Source organism: Larus michahellis, chromosome 13 (genome assembly GCF_964199755.1).
Source record: "Larus michahellis chromosome 13, bLarMic1.1, whole genome shotgun sequence".
NCBI lineage: Eukaryota > Metazoa > Chordata > Aves > Charadriiformes > Laridae > Larus > Larus michahellis.
Genome location: NC_133908.1, coordinates 933,760 through 950,737, shown reverse-complemented (window position 1 = coordinate 950,737; position 16,978 = coordinate 933,760). Strand labels below are relative to the sequence as shown.

The 16,978-nt window shown below is 63.9% G+C and overlaps 1 protein-coding gene across 1 annotated transcript; it reads left to right on the top strand.

The window, feature by feature from the left end:
• The first annotated feature begins 230 nt into the window (after nt 1-230).
• On the top strand, nt 231-13,223 carry PRODH (proline dehydrogenase 1). The gene is made up of 14 exons (XM_074606105.1): nt 231-546; nt 1,074-1,282; nt 7,425-7,459; nt 7,791-7,940; nt 8,084-8,148; nt 8,544-8,660; nt 8,813-8,892; nt 9,165-9,246; nt 9,549-9,641; nt 9,741-9,887; nt 10,046-10,221; nt 10,307-10,405; nt 10,801-10,889; nt 12,206-13,223. Exons 2-14 carry the CDS (start codon nt 1,125-1,127, stop codon nt 12,391-12,393), a joined length of 1,479 nt encoding a protein of 492 aa, XP_074462206.1. The 5' UTR covers nt 231-546; nt 1,074-1,124; the 3' UTR covers nt 12,394-13,223.
• Nucleotides 13,224-16,978: the final 3,755 nt, after the last annotated feature.

The following is a 16,978-nucleotide window of genomic DNA, read 5'->3' as shown; positions in this document are numbered from 1 at the left end:
TTCCACGCCCTCCCCGGTGCCCCTCGGAAGGGATGCGCCCCCGAGGGGCTGGGAACGGAGAAGGCACCGGGCAGGGCGGCTCCGGGGCGGAGGGGGGGGGGGGGGGGGGCGGCAGAGACGGGCGGCGGGGCGGAGCGGCGGCCCCGTCGGCGGGGAGCCCCGGGGGCGGCGCCGGGCGGGCGGTACTTAAGGCGGCGGCGCGGAGCGGGCGGCCCCGCCGTGCCCATGGCTCTGCCGCCCGCCGCCAGGGCGCTCTGCGCCACCGCCCCCCGCCTGGCCGCCCCCCGCCGGCCCCGCACCGCGCCCGCCGCCGCGCCCCGCGGGGCCGCTCCGCCGCCGGCTGCGGGCAGGGGGACCCGGCCGGTGCAGCAGCGGCAGCCGCCGCCGGCTGCCCCTCCGCGGGGCGGGGAGCGGGGGCCGCCGCCCGCCGTGGATTTCGGGGACGCGCGGGAGGCGTTCCGCAGCAAGAGCAGCGCGGAGCTGCTCCGCGGGCTGCTGGTGCTGGGGCTCTGCGCCGTCGAGCCGCTGGTGGAGCACAACCGGCAGGTGGGGGGGGGGGCTGCCGCTGCGGGGCGGGGTGCCGGTCCCGGGCAGGGGGGCTCCCACGGCGGGAGGGTGCAGGGCCTGGGGGGCTGCCCGCTCCGGGAGAGATGCCGGTATCCACCCGGGTTGCGGGGGGGGGGGGGGGCTGCCGGTTCTCGACTGGGGGGAGCTGCCTTCTCCGGGGGGGGGGTGCCCTCGTTCCTGGGGCGTGCCGGGGGGCGGGGAGGCTTGCCGGTCCCGGACCGGTGGGGGGCTGCCCGCTCCGGGGATTGCCTGTTCCTGGTCTGGGGGGATCTCCTTCTGGGGACGTGCCCGTTCCGGGAGGACGGTGCCGGGGATGGGAGCGGGGAGGGGGGCTGTCGGCTCTGAACCGAGGGGCACTGCCTGCCTCGGGGGTTGCCTGTCCCGGGTCTGGGGGGTTGCCGGTCCCCGGCCGGTTTGGGGCTGCCCCCTCCGGAGGGGTGGTGCCGATCCCGGCTCTGGGGGGGCTCTCGTTCCGGGGGGGACGCTGAGCTTCCGTTTTCCCGCAGCTGCTGCAGGTGTGCCAGCGGGTTCTGGGGCAGGCGCTGTTCGAGCGGCTGATGAAGATGACCTTCTACGGGCAGTTCGTGGCCGGGGAGGACCAGGAGGCCATCAAACCGCTCATCCGGCGGAACCAGGCCTTCGGCGTGGGCGCCGTGCTGGATTACAGCGTGGAGGAGGACCTGAGCTCCGAGGAAGCCGAGCGCAAGGAGCTGGAGTGAGTGCGGAGCGCGGCGGGGCCGTGCGGGGCCGGGGGCGGGGCGGGGAGGGGAGTGCGCCGGGCGCGGGACTTGGCCGCTCTGCTATTGGCTGCGCCCGCCCATCCCCCCCGCTCCCATTGGCTGCGGGGCCGGGGTTGCCGTGCGTCACGGCCCCGCCTCCCTCCCGCCCGGCCGCTGCCGCCGCCCCCCGCCAAGGCGCTGGGGTGCGGCCCCCCCGGACGCACAAGGGGGCTGCCGTCCCAACCCCCCCCACTGGGAGACAACCCCCCCCCGGACACACAAGGGTACAAGGGGGCTGCCATCCCGACCCCCCCCCGTACACACAAGGGGGCTGCCGTCCCAACCCCCCCCACTGGGAGACAACCACCCCCCGGACACACAAGGGCACAAGGGGGCTGCCGTCCCAACCCCCCCCCACTGGGAGACGACCCCCCCCCGGACACACAAGGGCACAAGGGGGCTGCCGTCCCAACCCCCCCACTGGGAGACACACCACCCCCCCTCACCCACCTGCATATACCAGGGGGGTGTCTGTCCCCCTCTACCCCCCATCCCTCTGCACCCATTGGGGCGCTGCCCCCCCCCATTCCTCCCCCACTGGGGTGGTGCTCCTCTGCCCCCCGGGCTGCTGCACCCCCTCTGTGCCCTTCTGTTCCCCCTGCACACACTGGGGTGCTGCTCTGCTTCGGCCCCCCACCCCCGGGGTGCTGTTCCCCCCCCGCCATCCTGCACACCCTGAGGTGCTCCCCGCCTATAGGGAATAGTCCCACCCCACCCTCTTTGGGGTGCTGCCCCCCCTCCACTCCCCCTCATACACCGGGGTTAGCCCCCCCATTCCCACTGGGGTGCTGCCCCCCACCGCTTCCACCCGCCTCAAACCTGGGGTGGTGGTGCCCCCCCCACCCTCCCCACCCACCAGGTCACACCCTCTTCCCGCAGTGCCCCCCCATCCCGGGCAGCATTCCCTGCCTCCCGCCCTCTGCCAAGGGCAGGCACCGGCCAAAAGCTGCTGGTAACTTTCCACTATTCGGGCTCCGGTTCCAGGCGGCTCCGCTCACCGGATCGATGGGCCCTGGCCGGCACCCCACGGTCACCGGGGGGGCAGCGGCCCCCTCACCCATGACAAGGGTGGCCGTGCCGGAGGGCGCAGGCTGGGGGTGCAGGGCGGGCTCCAAAAGCCCCCTGTCCCCCTTTGCAGCCGGGGACGCAGGCCAGCTGCCACACGGCGCTAAAAATACAGAGGAAACGGCTATTTGGGGGGGTTTCGGGTCGGGGCGGCGATGCAGGTGCTGCCGCTGGGCTCCTCCCCGCCGGCGCTGGGAGCCTTATCTCTGCTCCCCACCCGGGGTGCTGCTTATCGGGAACCCTCCTCCACTTGCCATGGGGGGGGGTGACACTGCCGTTGGCCACCATTGCCTAAAATTCCCATTGGTGCCAAGGTCCTGCGGCTTGTGAGGGCAGCGCTGGCGTGGGGGCTGCATGGGGGGGAGGCAGGGCTGTGCCCACCCCAGCCCGTTGCGGACTCAGCTGCAAACTGCATTTTTTTTTTTTTAATATATAAAACCTTCAAAATACCCTGAGCGGGGGGGGGAATGGCTCTTTTGAAGGCGCGGAGCCAGCGGTGTTTTCAGGGAGCGGCTGGTTTCTTCCCCAGGCACCCAGCCGTGGTCCGGGCACGTTGCTCAGCATCCCCATGGGGCCAGGCTGGCATCGCTGCCCTCCTGGCTCTGGCTGTGCCTGTGCCTGGCGCGTTCCTGCGGTTGCCCACCAAAGGCTTTGGCAGGCAGGCGCTGCCTGCACCTGTATCCCGCCTGCTCATGGCGGGGGGGGGCGGCGGCGGTGCTGTTTAAGCCATCTGTGCTGTGCTGGTCCCCATCCCCCCTGCCCGGAGCAGATTTGGGGGTTGCATGCGTGGATGAGCTCTGTGCTGCAAGGGTCGTTCCCACCCAAGTGAGCCCGGCAAAGCCGCATGCTGGACCCCATTCCCCGTGCCACCCCCCCACCCCGATGCCACCCTGCCTGAGCTCCAGCGGGATTTGCTCCCACGAATGGGCAGAGGTGGGGGAGAAAATGCCATCCTAGAGATCACCCAGGGATGTCACGGAGCAGGGACAAAGCCCAGGGGGAGCATCAGAAGGGCTGTGTCACACCCTGGCCCGTGCCAAGCACCGCTCCGGCTCAGTTCGGCGGCAAAACCCCAAATGACCAGTGTTTCTGCCAGGGATGGAGCCGAGCTGGGCTGTGTGGGGTTGAGAAGAGTGAGTGGTCCAGGGCTGCACTCGGGCGCCGCGTCCTTGCCTCCTGTGAGCACTTCAGGGCTTTGCCCCGCTGCCAGCCGGGAAGCAGAGCTACAAACCAGATGCAGCCAGCGGGTTTTTTTTGGCCTCCTGGTGCCATCTGCTGTTGTTTTCCCTGCCCCAGGCAGAGCTCCTGCAGGCAGAGCCGTGCTGGGCTTACCCGTGCAGCATGTTCTTCTGGAGCGAACTGGAGATAACAGCAGGAAAATGCCCTTTCCTCCCCAGCGATGGGCCCTGGCCGCTCCTTGTCACCCACTTGCTAGTTGGGAACACCCATGAACACAGGCAGGCACCGGCTTATCCTGCCGGCTGCGGGCTCTGCCCTGCCTGGGCTGGCATCCAGCACTCTGCCCGCTTGTCCCAGGAGTCCTTGGCCACATGCTGAAGGCTGCTGCCAGGTCACGGTGACATGGCTGGAGAAGGGTGTCCCTGCAGGGCGGGTGCTGCTCCGCTCCCAGGGCAGCACCTGGGCTGGGGGCTTCGGGATGGGTGGGTGGGGTGTGGAGAGACACCGCCGCGGCTGGGCAGGGGCTTCTGCTCCCTGAGGAGTGAAACAAGGCACCCCCCCGCCCCCATAGCGGAGGTGGTTGTGGTCCCCTTGCAGCCTTGGGGCCATTGCTGGCCCATGGGCATCCCAAGGCAGGAGATGGGTTGGGGTTGTGCTAACATGGGGAAGGACAATCCTGTCCCCGACACCCTGGACGGCTCTGACACGCAGCTCCTGGGCTTTGCTTCCTCTAGAGGCTTCTTGCATAGACACCCGATTCCTGCTGCAGCGTGGGATTACGACCCGGCCTGGCCAGTCAGCCCCCCAGAGCCACCTCCTCCCCTTCTCCTCCTGCTCCCGGTGCCGCTGCCACCCGTGCCCGGTGCTCTGCCTGGGGGTGCTGTGGGTCCCCGAGTTCACAGGGTGGTTTCTCTTTAGCTTGAAGCTGCACAAGCAGGTCCTGCCGTGGTCCTGGGCCGGTGCCTGACGGCAACTCGTGCATGGGGCAGGCTTGAGAGACTCTTCTGCCAAGAGCTTTGCTTTATTCCTACCTGCAGGGTTTTAAGCATCACCCTTAGCTACAGTTTGGGCTTCACGCGACCAGGAGTTTATCCTTGGACGTGGTAATTCAGGGACAACTTCTCCCTGGTGTTCCTTCATCCCCTTTGCCAGACCCATTTGCCGCCAAGCAAAGCGAATGTGCTGTGCTCGTGGCGCCCTCCTGATAACCCTCCGGGGCGAAATGGGTTATTGCCTACTTATTTCTTGACAAGGGGACCTTTGTGCTTCTCTCGAGACGGTTTATTTGAGCCTGATCAAAAACTTCCTGAGAGCCCGAGTCTGCTGTGCCAGCTGGATTACCCTTCCCAGCAACCCGGTGGGCTGCCTCGAGTCTTCGTAACCTGCTTTGCGGTGCTTGGAGGGGCTGGTTTGGGCACGCTTTGGGGGAGCGCGAACCCCCCCCGCCCCCCGGGGCCCTCAGCATGCCTCGCAGGTGGCTCCTTTCTGGTCACAGCTCGCCAGAAGCACTTGGGCGGCACCTGGAGATGTGTCCTGCCGGGGGAGACCTGCAGAAGGGATGGCCGGGTAGAAGCTGGGTTAAGTGGCACTTGGTTGGCGTAGGAACGGCTTTGCTGGCCAAGACTAATATTGCAAAGAAAGCAGATGATATGCAGGAAGAGCTATTTCTTCAGCGGGAAGGAGCTTCCTTTATTTTCCTTGATGCAGAACAACGAAGCGAGCGCCATGGCACCGCTTTGAATGCCCCCCTCGGGGAGGAAGGGCTGGGTGCAGTCACGCAGCAGGAACGCTGCCTGGAAAGGGTGTGTTTGTCTTCAGGAACACAAAACGCTTCCAATTCGAGGGTGCTGTTGGCTGATGGAGCTGTGTGCGTTCCCCCCTTGGTAGGCCAGGGGAGGCTTTGCGCCCTGCCGCTCGTCCCCGGCACCTCCCACGTCGGAGGCAGGTTGTGCTGGACCCATCTCTCCCAATGTGTCCTCAGGGTCCCAGCAGCGTCTCCAGCCTTCCCCTGTGCGGCGCTGCCTGCTCCGAGGGGACCTTCCAGCCACCGTGGGCTTTGCTGTCGCATCCCATCCCTGGGTGTGTGATGTCTCCTCCTTCCTTCCCTCTGCCCTCTGTAATCAGGAGCAGAAAACTTCTTGACCTGTCCTCAGGTTAGCAAAATCATAGAATTGCCTGGGTTGGAAGGGACCTTTCGCATCACCGAGTCCAGCCATCAACCGAACTCTGACAAAAACCCGTCACTAAACCGTCTCTCTAAGCACCACGTCTGCCCGTCTTCTAAATCCCCCCAGGGATGGAGACTCAGCCATCCTGGGCAGCCTGTTCCGATGATTGACAACCCTTTCGGTGAAGAAATTTTTCCTAATATCCATCCTAAACCTCCCCTGGGGCTACTTGAGGCCGTTTCCTCTTGTCCCATCGCCTGTTCCTTGGGAGAAGAGCCCAACCCCCCCTGGCTGCCCCCTCCTTTCAGGGAGCTGCAGAGAGCGAGGTGGTCTCCCCTCAGCCCCCTTTTCTCCAGGCTGAGCACCCCCAGCTCCCTCAGCCGCTCCTCACAGGACTTGTGCTCCAGACCCCTCACCAGCTCCATCGCCCTTCTCTGGACGCGCTCCAGCACCTCAATGTCTGTCTGGTAGCGAGGGGCCCCAAAACTGCACGCCGTATTCGAGGTGGGGCCTCACCAGTGCTCAGTACAGGGGCACCATTGCTGCCCCAGTCCCACGCGCCACGCTCACGGAGCAGAGCCCCCCAGAGGTGCCTGCTCCATGAGCTCCGGCGGCTCCTGCCCCGGTTCACACCAGGCTTTGCTGGGCTTTGAGCAACGCGGGGCTGGTGCTGGCGCCGGGACGCAGGAGGGAAGGGCTTGTCTCCGCTTGTTTATGCTTCCAGCAGCTCCTAATCCCTGTCACAGGGTTTCCGTGTGGGAGAATATGTTCTGGGACCATGCCACGTGCACCTCCGCTCTCTTGTGTGAGTCCTCTGGCTCTGTGCTGCTTGGCTGACCGCGTGCTTCCCCACTGCTGGGCACAGCCAGTTTTGGGACGGTGACTCCAAGGCAGATATCTCCTGGAGGAGATGACTCTGTTGTCACTCAGGGCTGCTCTCCAAGGACTGGCAGTGTTCCTGGGTGAGACCTTGGGTCTACGGGCTGGATTTAGGCTTCTTGAGCTTGAGGAGGATCTCATGACTTGGCCCGTGTCCGCCTGGGCTGTCACAGCCCTGTTATCTCTGTGGCAAAGAGCTTGGGATTGAAATTACATCTGAGGTCAGCGGGAGTTGAAGCTGAGACCTTGTTTGTGAGCTGTTGGCTAACGCCAAGGCGCAGAGGAGCACGGGGCAGCTGAGCAGTGTCCTGCTGCTTGATGCACCATGGGTCTGAAGGAGCTCCTCGCTTCACGGTCTGGCTGCTGGTGCCTGCAAGGTGGGGAGGCGTTGGGTTGAGGTTTGGTGCCACCAAAGTGAGGACCATGGGCTGGCATGGCTGGAGACAGGGGACCCAGCCCCACCAGGGCTGGCCTTGTCCTTGCCGTGGGGTGGGCTGGTCGAGAGCAGCTCTGGACCCTGGGGCAGAGCATCCTCCCTGTGCTGCCTCCAGGTAACGCTTGCTGGGACGTTGAAACCCCGTTGCCTTCCATGAGTGGGTTTGGGACGTCTGACCTGCCAGCGGAGCTCACGCTGAGCGGTTTGATCCGTTGGCCATGGGTTGGCGAGGGAAGAGCAGGGTCCGGCGCCAGGCTGGCAGCAGGGGAGCCTCAGAGCTGCCCCGACCATCAGCGGTGGGGTTTGGGGGGTTGCTGACCTGGCCCTTACCTTCCCTGTTTCTCTTCTTAGCTCCTGCACCTCCGCAGCCGAGAAGGAGACGGGAGGTGAGTGTCCCAGCCTCTCCTGCTGACAGGAGACAGCCTGAAGGTCCAGCTGATCTGGGCGCTGCGGGCCTGGCACGGGGGAAAGACGCAGCTCCCGCAGCCTCAAATCGTGAGCTGGATGATGACCGTCTCGGTTCTTGGCCACCCCTGCTTCTCTGCAAAGGCTCAGCCCCTGCTCGGGCGGCACAGCAGGCCGGGCGCGTTGCAGCCCTCGAGGGGCTCTTTTGAGGTCGAAGCCAGAGCCCCTCTCCCCTGCGCCCACGGCAGGAGCTCCCAGGGAGGTTGCGCTCAGCAGGGCTGCGTGGCCCATCTCCATCCTCTTCCACCCCAGGAGCAGAGCGAAGGGAGAAGCAATACCGAGCCCATCGGGGCTTTGGGGATCGCCGCGGCGGGGTCATCAGCGCCCGCACGTATTTCTATGCTGACGAGGCCAAGTGTGACCAGCACATGGAGACTTTCCTCCGCTGCATCGACGCCTCAAGTAAGCGCTCCACGTGTCCTGAGCAGCCCCACTGTGCCTGGGGCCTGCGGGGACCCTGCAGCCCCCCGCCATCTCTCGGGTATCTCCCTTCTACCCGAGCACCCTGCCTGTCAGGCCAGCTCTGTCTTTGTGGCTCCATCCAGGTGGCAGCTCGGTGGACGGCTTCTCGGCCATCAAGCTGACGGCGCTGGGCAGACCTCAGTTCCTGGTGAGTGCCAGGGCTGTGACCAGGGCAAGGTGGGTCAGAACCGGGGCCACGGATGATGCGTTTGAGGGGGCAGGTGCTTCGGGGTGCCAGGCTTGCTGCGGTGGCATCTCCGCTGACGGCAGAGAGGAGTGGGCGCCAACAGGCTGTCCCCTGTGTGCCCAGCGCCACCCTGGAGACCCTGCCTCAACTTCTGGGGGTAAACAAAGAGCTCAGTTTAGAGGTCCCAACATGGTGCGGGGGGGTCTGTACTTGGCCCCTGCTTGGCCACGGTCCTCTGCTAAAGGGTCAGAGTCTGCCACAGGCTGGGTGTGATCTTGCAAAGCCCTGCCATGACAGGAGGTTCCAAGCCGGCTGGACTCCAGCCTGGGTGTCTCACCTCGAACCTGTCCCCGCAGCTGCAGTTCTCGGAGGTGCTGGTGAAGTGGCGGAGATTCTTCAACCAAATGGCCGCGGAGCAGGGCCAGGCTGGGCGGGCAGCACTGGAGATGAAGCTGGAGGCGGAGAAGCTGCAGGTGAGGCGGGTGATGTCTGAGGGAAGAGGCTGCGCTGCCGGGGATGCGCTGCCGGAGGTGGCCGTGGAGGTCCCGGAGCAGCCCTGACCTGTGACACCTCTGAGCCTGGAGCGGGAAAACCCCCTTGGCACTGATGCTCCTTTTGGTGGCAGGAGGCCCTGGCCAACCTCGGCATCGCGACCAAGGCGGAGAGCCAGCACTGGTTCACGGGCGAGAACCTGGGTGTGAGCGGGTAAGCTGCCTGCGCCCCGGGGGGTGCTGCGGGATGGGGGCGCCCCTCTTCCTGGGGCAGTGGGGCGGCAGCAAGGGGAGGTCTCCAAAGGCCGGCACTGGCTCGGCACAGTGACCAAGCATAGAGGAGGTTTGGGTGGAGGTGACAAGACAGGTCGGGGTGGCACGTGCCGTGCACCTTGCGTGCTGGTGGGGATCAGGAAGCTGGCAGAGACACCCCCCCCCACCCCGCCCCTGCAAGACACCGGTAAGAACCTGGCTCTCCGCTCCCAGCACTGTGGACCTGCTGGACTGGAACAGCCTGATTGACAGCCGCACCAAGCTCTCCAAGCTGCTGCTCGTCCCCAACATGCAGGTGGGTACCCATCTGCGCTACCCCCGGAGCGACCCCACAGGGAGGGCACTGGGACTTTGCAGGAGCGGGGTGCGGGTCCGCTGCCCCCAGGCCCTGACCGGTAGCTCACTGGTGGCAGTGGTGCTGGCTGGCACCCGTGCTGTGATCCACCGTGTGCAGCCACCGCGCTGTGCTGGCCAGCGGGGGCTGGGAAGCTGGGGGTGGGCAGCAGCCCCTGGGGATGGGCTTCCCTCGGGAGTGTTTCTGTCTCCCGTGGGCAAGGGCTGGCCGCAGCAAGGTGCCACGAGCTGTTCTCGTTTCAGACTGGGCAGCTGGAGCCTCTGCTCTCGCGCTTCACTGAGGAGGAGGATCTGCAGATGAAGTGGATGCTGCAGCGGATGGACACCCTTGCCAAGGTGAGGAGCCATGGGAGCTGGGCACGGGTGCTGCTGCAGAGAGGGAGACGTGTAGCAGGAGGCCCCGTGAACCCAACTGGCATGTCATTCACCCCGCAGAGAGCCACGGAGAAGGGCGTGAGGCTGATGGTGGATGCAGAGCAGAGCTACTTCCAGCCGGCCATCAGCCGCCTCACCCTGGAGATGCAGCGCCGCTTCAACAGGGATCAGGCGATCATCTTCAACACCTACCAGTGCTACCTGAAGGTGAGGTCCGGCAGGAGGCTGGGCAGGAAGGACCTCCTGGAGCAGCTGGATGGAGACCTTGGCTCCTGAAGTGATGGCGATGCAACGGCACAACAAGGCCCAGGGCAGACGCAGCACTGGTGCGATGACCTTGTGCCATCTTTTCCATCTGGTACCAGGAGGCTTATGACAATGTGACGGTGGATGTGGAGCTGTCACGCCGGGAGGGCTGGCACTTTGGTGCTAAGCTGGTCCGTGGGGCCTACATGGAGCAGGAGAGAGAGAGGGCGGCCCAGATTGGCTATGAGGATCCCATCAACCCCACCTACGAGAAGACCAACGAGATGTACCACAGGTAGGGGACAGCCACGCTCCTCCCACCTGCCCCACTGGGCATGGGCTTGAGTGGCCTCACCACGCCACCCCGTGGTACCCTGCAGGTGCCTGGACTACATCCTGGAGGAGATCAAGCACAGCCGGAAAGCCAACGTGATGGTGGCGTCTCACAATGAGGACACGGTGAAGTTCACCCTGCGCAGGTGGGTGCTGGGGAGCCAGCGTGTCGTGGTAAGGACCGGGGGGCTTGAGGGATATGAGGGCCCAGCAGAGCTGCAGTGAGATGTGATGTGGCTTGTCAGGTCCTCGCTGCGCTCTGCCGGTGGGATCCTAGCACCGGATTCTGGTGCTCAGGTTGGGGCTTGGAGCTGGAGCGCAGCATGGTGGCTCACAGTGGCTGCCGAGCTGGCCCCATGGCCCAGCCCAGAGGCTGTTTTAAAAACAAATCCCTCGAGTCCTTGCATCCCAGCATCCCTCTGGGATGTGGTCAGTGCCCTGCTATCGTGCTTGGAGATGATCCCCACTCCTCTGGTGGGATGCGCTGCCCCTGTGTGTTCTGCTGTCTCCGCTCTTCCCTGATGCGAGGCTTGGTTTGCAGGATGATGGAGCTTGGGATCCATCCCTCGGAGAAGAAGGTGTGCTTTGGGCAGCTGCTGGGCATGTGTGACCAGATCACCTTCCCTCTGGGTGAGTGCTGGGAGCAGGGCGGATTGGCAGACGTGCTCCTGCCCTACCTTGACCCCTGAGGTCTCCCTGAGGAGCTGTTGTGGGGTCTGAAGCTGGTGGAGCTTCAGGGTGGAGCTGGGCTATGGGTCTGAGAGCAGGACGGGATGAGGACGACGGTGCCTTGTTGCCTCTTCCCCGTCTGTGTGGAGCGCTGTGACACCTGCATAGGGTTTGGGAAAGATGTAGGTGAGGATGTAGATGGAGAATCATATCTGTCTCCTGGAGGCCCCGTGAGACTGTGAAGGCTGGGCAAGGAGATTCCTGCTTTGGACTCCGAGTTGAGATCGGGGTACCCCTAGATGGGTCAGAGACAGGTCCTGGCCACAGCAAACCCCTCTTGTACCTCCTTGGTCTGGGAGTGTCACTTTGCTGGGCTGGAGGGACACCCCGAGCCCTGGGCTCTCCGCTAGCCGGCTGGCAACAGGCTCTTGCGTGACCTTGTCCTCTCCCCTGCTGCTGGCCCAGGCAGCGGAGCAGAACTCCCAGGGGCCCGGCCAGAGGGACATGCAAGGGGCCGGGCCAGCCCAGCAAGGGTCGGGGACTGAGCCCGCTGCCCACACCGGTGTCCGGAGCGGAGCCCCGAGGCCAGGAGAGCAGCGGGAGGCAGACCGGGCAGATGTCCAGCCTGGACGCTGCTCTGTCCTGGAGTTCCCCTCGCTAGCGGGGTTTGGCTGCCTGTCTGCAACCTCTTCTGGTCATGCTGGAAAAATGTGTTAACTTGATGTTTCTGGTTGAACGCTTCTTGAATTGGCCGGGCCCTGGCTGCCGACATTCCCAGGGCTCCCGGTGACCTTGGCCCGCTCCCCCCAGGCGCGTTCCCAAGCTCCCCGTGCTGAGCCGGGGAGGGATGTGCCGCCGCTCCCCCTGCCCGGTGCTCAACCCCAGCCTCCGGCCGCTGCACCCCTCCGACCCGCCATCCCTCACCCATGGGCACGGCAGAGCTGGGGGCTGAGGGAGGCTTTTCCTGTGCTCCTTTTTTTTTTCTCTTTCTCTCCTTTTTTTTTTCTCCTTTTCTCCTTTTTTTTCTCCTTTTCTCCTTTTTTTTCTCCTTTTCTCCTTTTTTTCTCTTTTCTCCTTTTTTCTTGTTTTATTCCTTTTTTTTTATTCATTTTTTTCTTGTTTTTTTCCTTGATGTTTTCCCCCCTCTTTCCCCCACCCTCTTTTTTTTTTTTTTTATTTCCCCCACCACGATTTTTCCTTTTTTTTTTTTTTTTTAATTTTTTTTCCTCTTTTTCTTGGTGCTTCCCTGACCAGCCTCTCTCCCTCTCTCCCTCCAGGTCAGGCCGGTTTCCCTGTCTACAAGTACGTGCCCTACGGCCCGGTGAACGAGGTGCTGCCCTACCTGTCCCGGCGGGCGCAGGAGAACAGGGGCTTCATGCAGAGGGCGAACCGGGAGCGGGACCTTCTCTGGAGGGAGTTCAAGAGGCGGCTCCTCGCGGGCAGCTTCTTCAGCCCCAACCACTAACCCCAACCGTGGCATCCAGCCCGGGCTCTCTTGTGCCTTCACCTGTAACCACTATTCCCCGCCCAAGTTCTGCTGCAGTTTTTCCCCCCCCCCGCCCCCGGCCAGCACCCTTTGCCCTGGGGAGGGGGGGGACGTGTCCTTGCTGCTTTTTGAACCACAGCCGCCTTCTGGAGGTCGCCGCTGTAGGGCTGCCCCCAGGGATGTCCCTCTGCCATCCCAGGGGGCTCTGGAGCTGCGCTTGCCTGGGCTGTCTCAGGGGAGACGTCAGCCCCCCTGCCTCGGTGAACGCTCCCCCGGGGTTTTCCCCTTTGGGGATTGCACAGGGAGTTTTGGCCGCCTGCTTCGTGCCACGGGCTCGGGTCCAGGGTGGGCTGGGTGGCTCGGGGACAAGCTGGCCTTGGCCAGGGGCTTGGTCTCTTCCAGCTCCCTGGAGGCAGATGCAGAAGCAGAGGGCAGAGCGAGCGGGGGCAGGAGAAGTCCCTGCTGCCTGTCCCAGGGCGGCCGCTACCTGGCTGCTCACCAGCTTTGCACAGACGGGGCAGGACCAGGTTCTCCCCCCCCACATCCCCCTGGGGCTGAGCAGAGCCAAGCCGGGGCTGGCCGGTCCTCAGGCCCACATCCAGCGGGGCAGGAGGGGCGAGGGGAGCTGGCTGGCCCATCCCTGCCCTGCTCTTGCCCTGCCTGCGGGCCCTGGCTCCCCAGCAGGACCGGGTCTGCGCGGTGGGCAGGGGTGGTGGCCCCGCGGGAGCCCCAGGAGCCGGCCTGCGGCTCAGCTCTGCCGTACACTGGATTTGCAGAGAATGGTGATGATTAAATCACGACTGTTCTTGCCCCTGTCTCTCTCTTGGAGTTACTTTGGGCAGCCATCTGTCCCCGGGCTCTGCTTGGTCTCAAAGCGGGGGTTACTGCCTTCTCAGCCCCCCCCCCACAGCTGCATGCCTTGGCCTGAGCCGGGAAAGGAGGGGGAGACGGGCTGTACTGAGTGAGGCCAAACTTCCCCGAGGATGGGAAGGGAGAAGTTTTGGAGCTGTCTGTGATGGGGCTGGGGGGGAGCTGGGAGCCCCGGAGCATCCTCCCACCTGTGGCGGGGGGATGGCGGCGGTGGCAGACCCTCTCCCCACCCTGAGCCTCCGCTTTTGGGGGAGAGAAGCATCCTTCAGGCTTCCACTGCCTCAAATTAAGGGTAGTTTTTCCTGGGCTCGTTTTGGGCTCTGTGGGACCACAAGCATCTCTGGGCTTCCCTGCCCAGCAGCTGAGGCAGCATCTCCTTTTTTCCCAAGGGTCAGTCCCTCTGCGTCTGGGGAGCCCGCCCCCAAGCCAAAGGGGTAAAGTTCAGGTTCTCCAGAGATGTTCACCTCTTGCTTTTTTTCCAGCTGAGACTCCCATGCCTTAAAAAACCTGGAGGAGCAGGGAGCATGGCTGGAGGCGGGGGCTGCTGGTATTTAAAAGCAGTGCTGGTGCAGGCAGTAGCTGGGCTCCTGGAATTTGGGGGAGGCGAGCAGATGTGCTCCCGGCAGCGGGCTGGCTCTCCGGCCCCGGGCGGGATGCTGCAGCGATGGCACGAACGGCACCATTGCCCCAGGAGCGGGTCTCTGCCAGTGCGGCTGGTCCCAGGTCTGGCTGGATGCCGGAGCGACTGTCACCCACCACAGGCTTCCTCAAAGACCCCCCCCCGGGCACCTGTAGGAGATGTCGCAGCCACTGTGCCAGCAGCTTCGTGCATCTGTATCTTGCCCCCTCTCTTTTGGAGGTAACCCCCTCCCCAGCCCTCTTTCCAAGACGGAAAGGACTGGAGCACCTCCAGGCGGCTCCGCAGCACAGCTCCGGGGGTGACGTGCCGGTGTTTGCAGGGGCTGGGTATGGCGTGAGGGTGCAGGGTGCTGCCTCCTGTCTACCCAAGGCACCCAATGCCCTTGAAACCCCCTCTCCTGCAAATCCCTGTGTTCCCAGCAACCTTTACCCGTGGCTCAGCCGGAAAACAGCAACCGCTCCTTTTATTTCTGGGACCGTTGACCCGACCAAACCCTCCCTGTATCTCAGGCTTTTCCCCACCCCGCTCAGTTTTAGCTCTTGCTGCTGGAAGCTGCTTTCTGCTTCTCCCGAAGGGAGAAGAGGCGTGAAACGGTGGCGGGTACGCCGGTAGCCCGTGCTGCGAGCGCGCCGGCTCGCGAGGATGCTGCCTACAGCGGCAGGGGGAGTTGCAAGGGGAAAGAACCCGTATCCTTGCAGCAACCATCTCGGCCGCCTCGCCGTGAGCAGCCGGAGCGCAGACGTGAGCGGGGGGCTCCTTCCAAGGAGCAGAGCCCGGCTGTGTCCCGACAGGACGGTGACGGGCGCCTCGTCTCGTGTGACTCCCTGCTGCCGACCGTCGGGCAGTCCTGCCCGCTGAAAGAGCCGCGGGGATTTTTGAACTGTCGACAAAACAACTTTTTTTTTTTTTTTTTTTTCCCTCCTTAGTTTTGCGTTCGGCAATACTATAGTGCCAGTGGTGGGTTTTTTGTTTTTTTTTTTTTTTTTTTTTTTCCTCTGACGTTTTCCAAAACACAGTTCAACAGGAGGCAAGCACCTGGCGGGGCGTTTCCAGCCTGAAGTCTGAAAAAGGAACTGCAAACGGCGTTGTAATGGAAAGCATCCAGGCGCGCTCGCGGGGCCCTGGCGCGGGCAGCAGCCTCACTGGGAGCAGAGGGAGAGGCCCCGGAGGGTGGCCGGTACCCCGGGGCCGTGCAATCCCCCAGCCCCGGCAGCACCGACCAGCCCAGACCATGCCACCCCCCTGAGCACCCGAAATCCTCCCTCCGCCTCCTCCCCGCAGCGTCCTCAGCAGCTTCTCCAGCCTCTGGCTACCAGCCGGCAGCATCTTCCAAGGGACCGGCTTATCTCCCCTGCCCCGGCACGGGTCAGATCTGGTGGAAACGGGGCACCACGGGATCTGCTGCCTGCAGGAAGAGAAGAGCGAGCTGTTCACTAAAGCCGGAAAACAGCCAAAATCAAACGCATCTTTGCCCAAAGCGACAGCGTGAGCCCACCCTGGCACAGCAGGGAGGTAGGTGATGGGAGAGGAGGTAGGAAGGGAATCCCGGTTATGGAAACAGCTGGAGTGAGGATGAAGCTCCAGGTGGACGGGGCTGCCAGGGGAGGCATGGGGGTGCGACTGCCGAGCCGGGCTCCCTGCCTAACGTCGGAGTTAACCCCTTCCCCAGCTCACTTTCCCGGACAGAAAGGGATGCTGAGCCCAACCCGGGGCTGAGTCATCCCGAGGGAACTCCTCGTGCCTCGACGCAGCCGGGTCACCACAGTCTTGGCATTCATGCCCTGGCCATGGGGGCCAAGCAGGACCGCCCGTGTGTTTCTGGGCACCCTCCAGACAGGTCCTGCGAGCAGAACTGGGAGACAGGGATGCGGAGGCAGGGGAAGCCAGGCAAGGGATGCTGTTTGCCGAATGTGTGGAAGGGGACTGCGGGCACGTGAAGGTGCTGGGGCTGCAGAGGGGAGGGAGGGGGGTACCCAACAGTCACAAACCCGTTTGAGAGCTCAGGGCTGGAAAGGAAAGTCGGTGGGTTATACTGGGTAAACCGTCAGACCTTTCTGCTGCACCGAGGATGCTGCCACAAGGATGTCGGCCACAACATGCCGATACACCCGTGGCACAGGGAATGGGGGAAGGGCAATCACAGGCATGGTCACTGCCATCCGAGTCCCAGCCGGTGGTCCGATGCCAGTGTCACTCAGTGGGAAGGAGGAACGTGCTCGGCTTTGCCTTCCCAGCTTCACGTCACGGAGGGTCGGGGCTGCTCCCTGCTGCGGCATCGCACACGCAAAGGCTGCGGGCGCCTGGGCTGGCTGCACTCTGCTAGACAAGGCGCCGGACCAAAATGTTACAAATCCAAAATCGCAGGTTCTCGATGGCTTCTGGGGCAGTCTCTGAAAGCCAATGCAAAGAACGGACGTTTGCAGGGGACAGTCCTGTAGATTTGAATCTGTCTGTGCACTTTGCACAAGCTACCGCCCGTGGCCGGGCGTTGGGAGGTCAGCGAGACTCTTGCAGGCACATTTATTGGCGCGTAACTGCAAAAAAGAATAATTCCCACCAGCAAGACCGCCAGAGACTTCCCCATTGGGAAGCTCTCGTCTGAGCGGGAGAGAAACCTTCCCCGCACATCAGCAGTACTGCAAACACCGAAGGACGGTGGTGGTGAGAACCCACCAAACTCATTTACTCTTTGCTCGGTGAAGGGACCCCAGGGCTGGGAAGGTGCTCAGGACACCACCAGGACTCCCTAATCCTCTCCAGAAGGATGCTGCCCAACTCATGCCTAGTGTGATGGAGGCTCCGCGTCCGCAGGACCCCCCCCCCTCCAGCACTCACACCCAGCTCTGCAGGAGATGCCCACTCTCCATAGACCCTTCCACAGCGCCTTGGATGCAGGCAGCACTCAGCAGGAGACGGATGGCTGCAGCTATTTAGCTGCATTTGTGCTACCACATGGGAGGTGGCTGGCGTGTCCTCCCTCCGTGCTTTCACCATACAGCTATCGGATGTCCCTGGATCTCGGACAAGCTTGAGCCGTCTCTTGCCGTGACCATT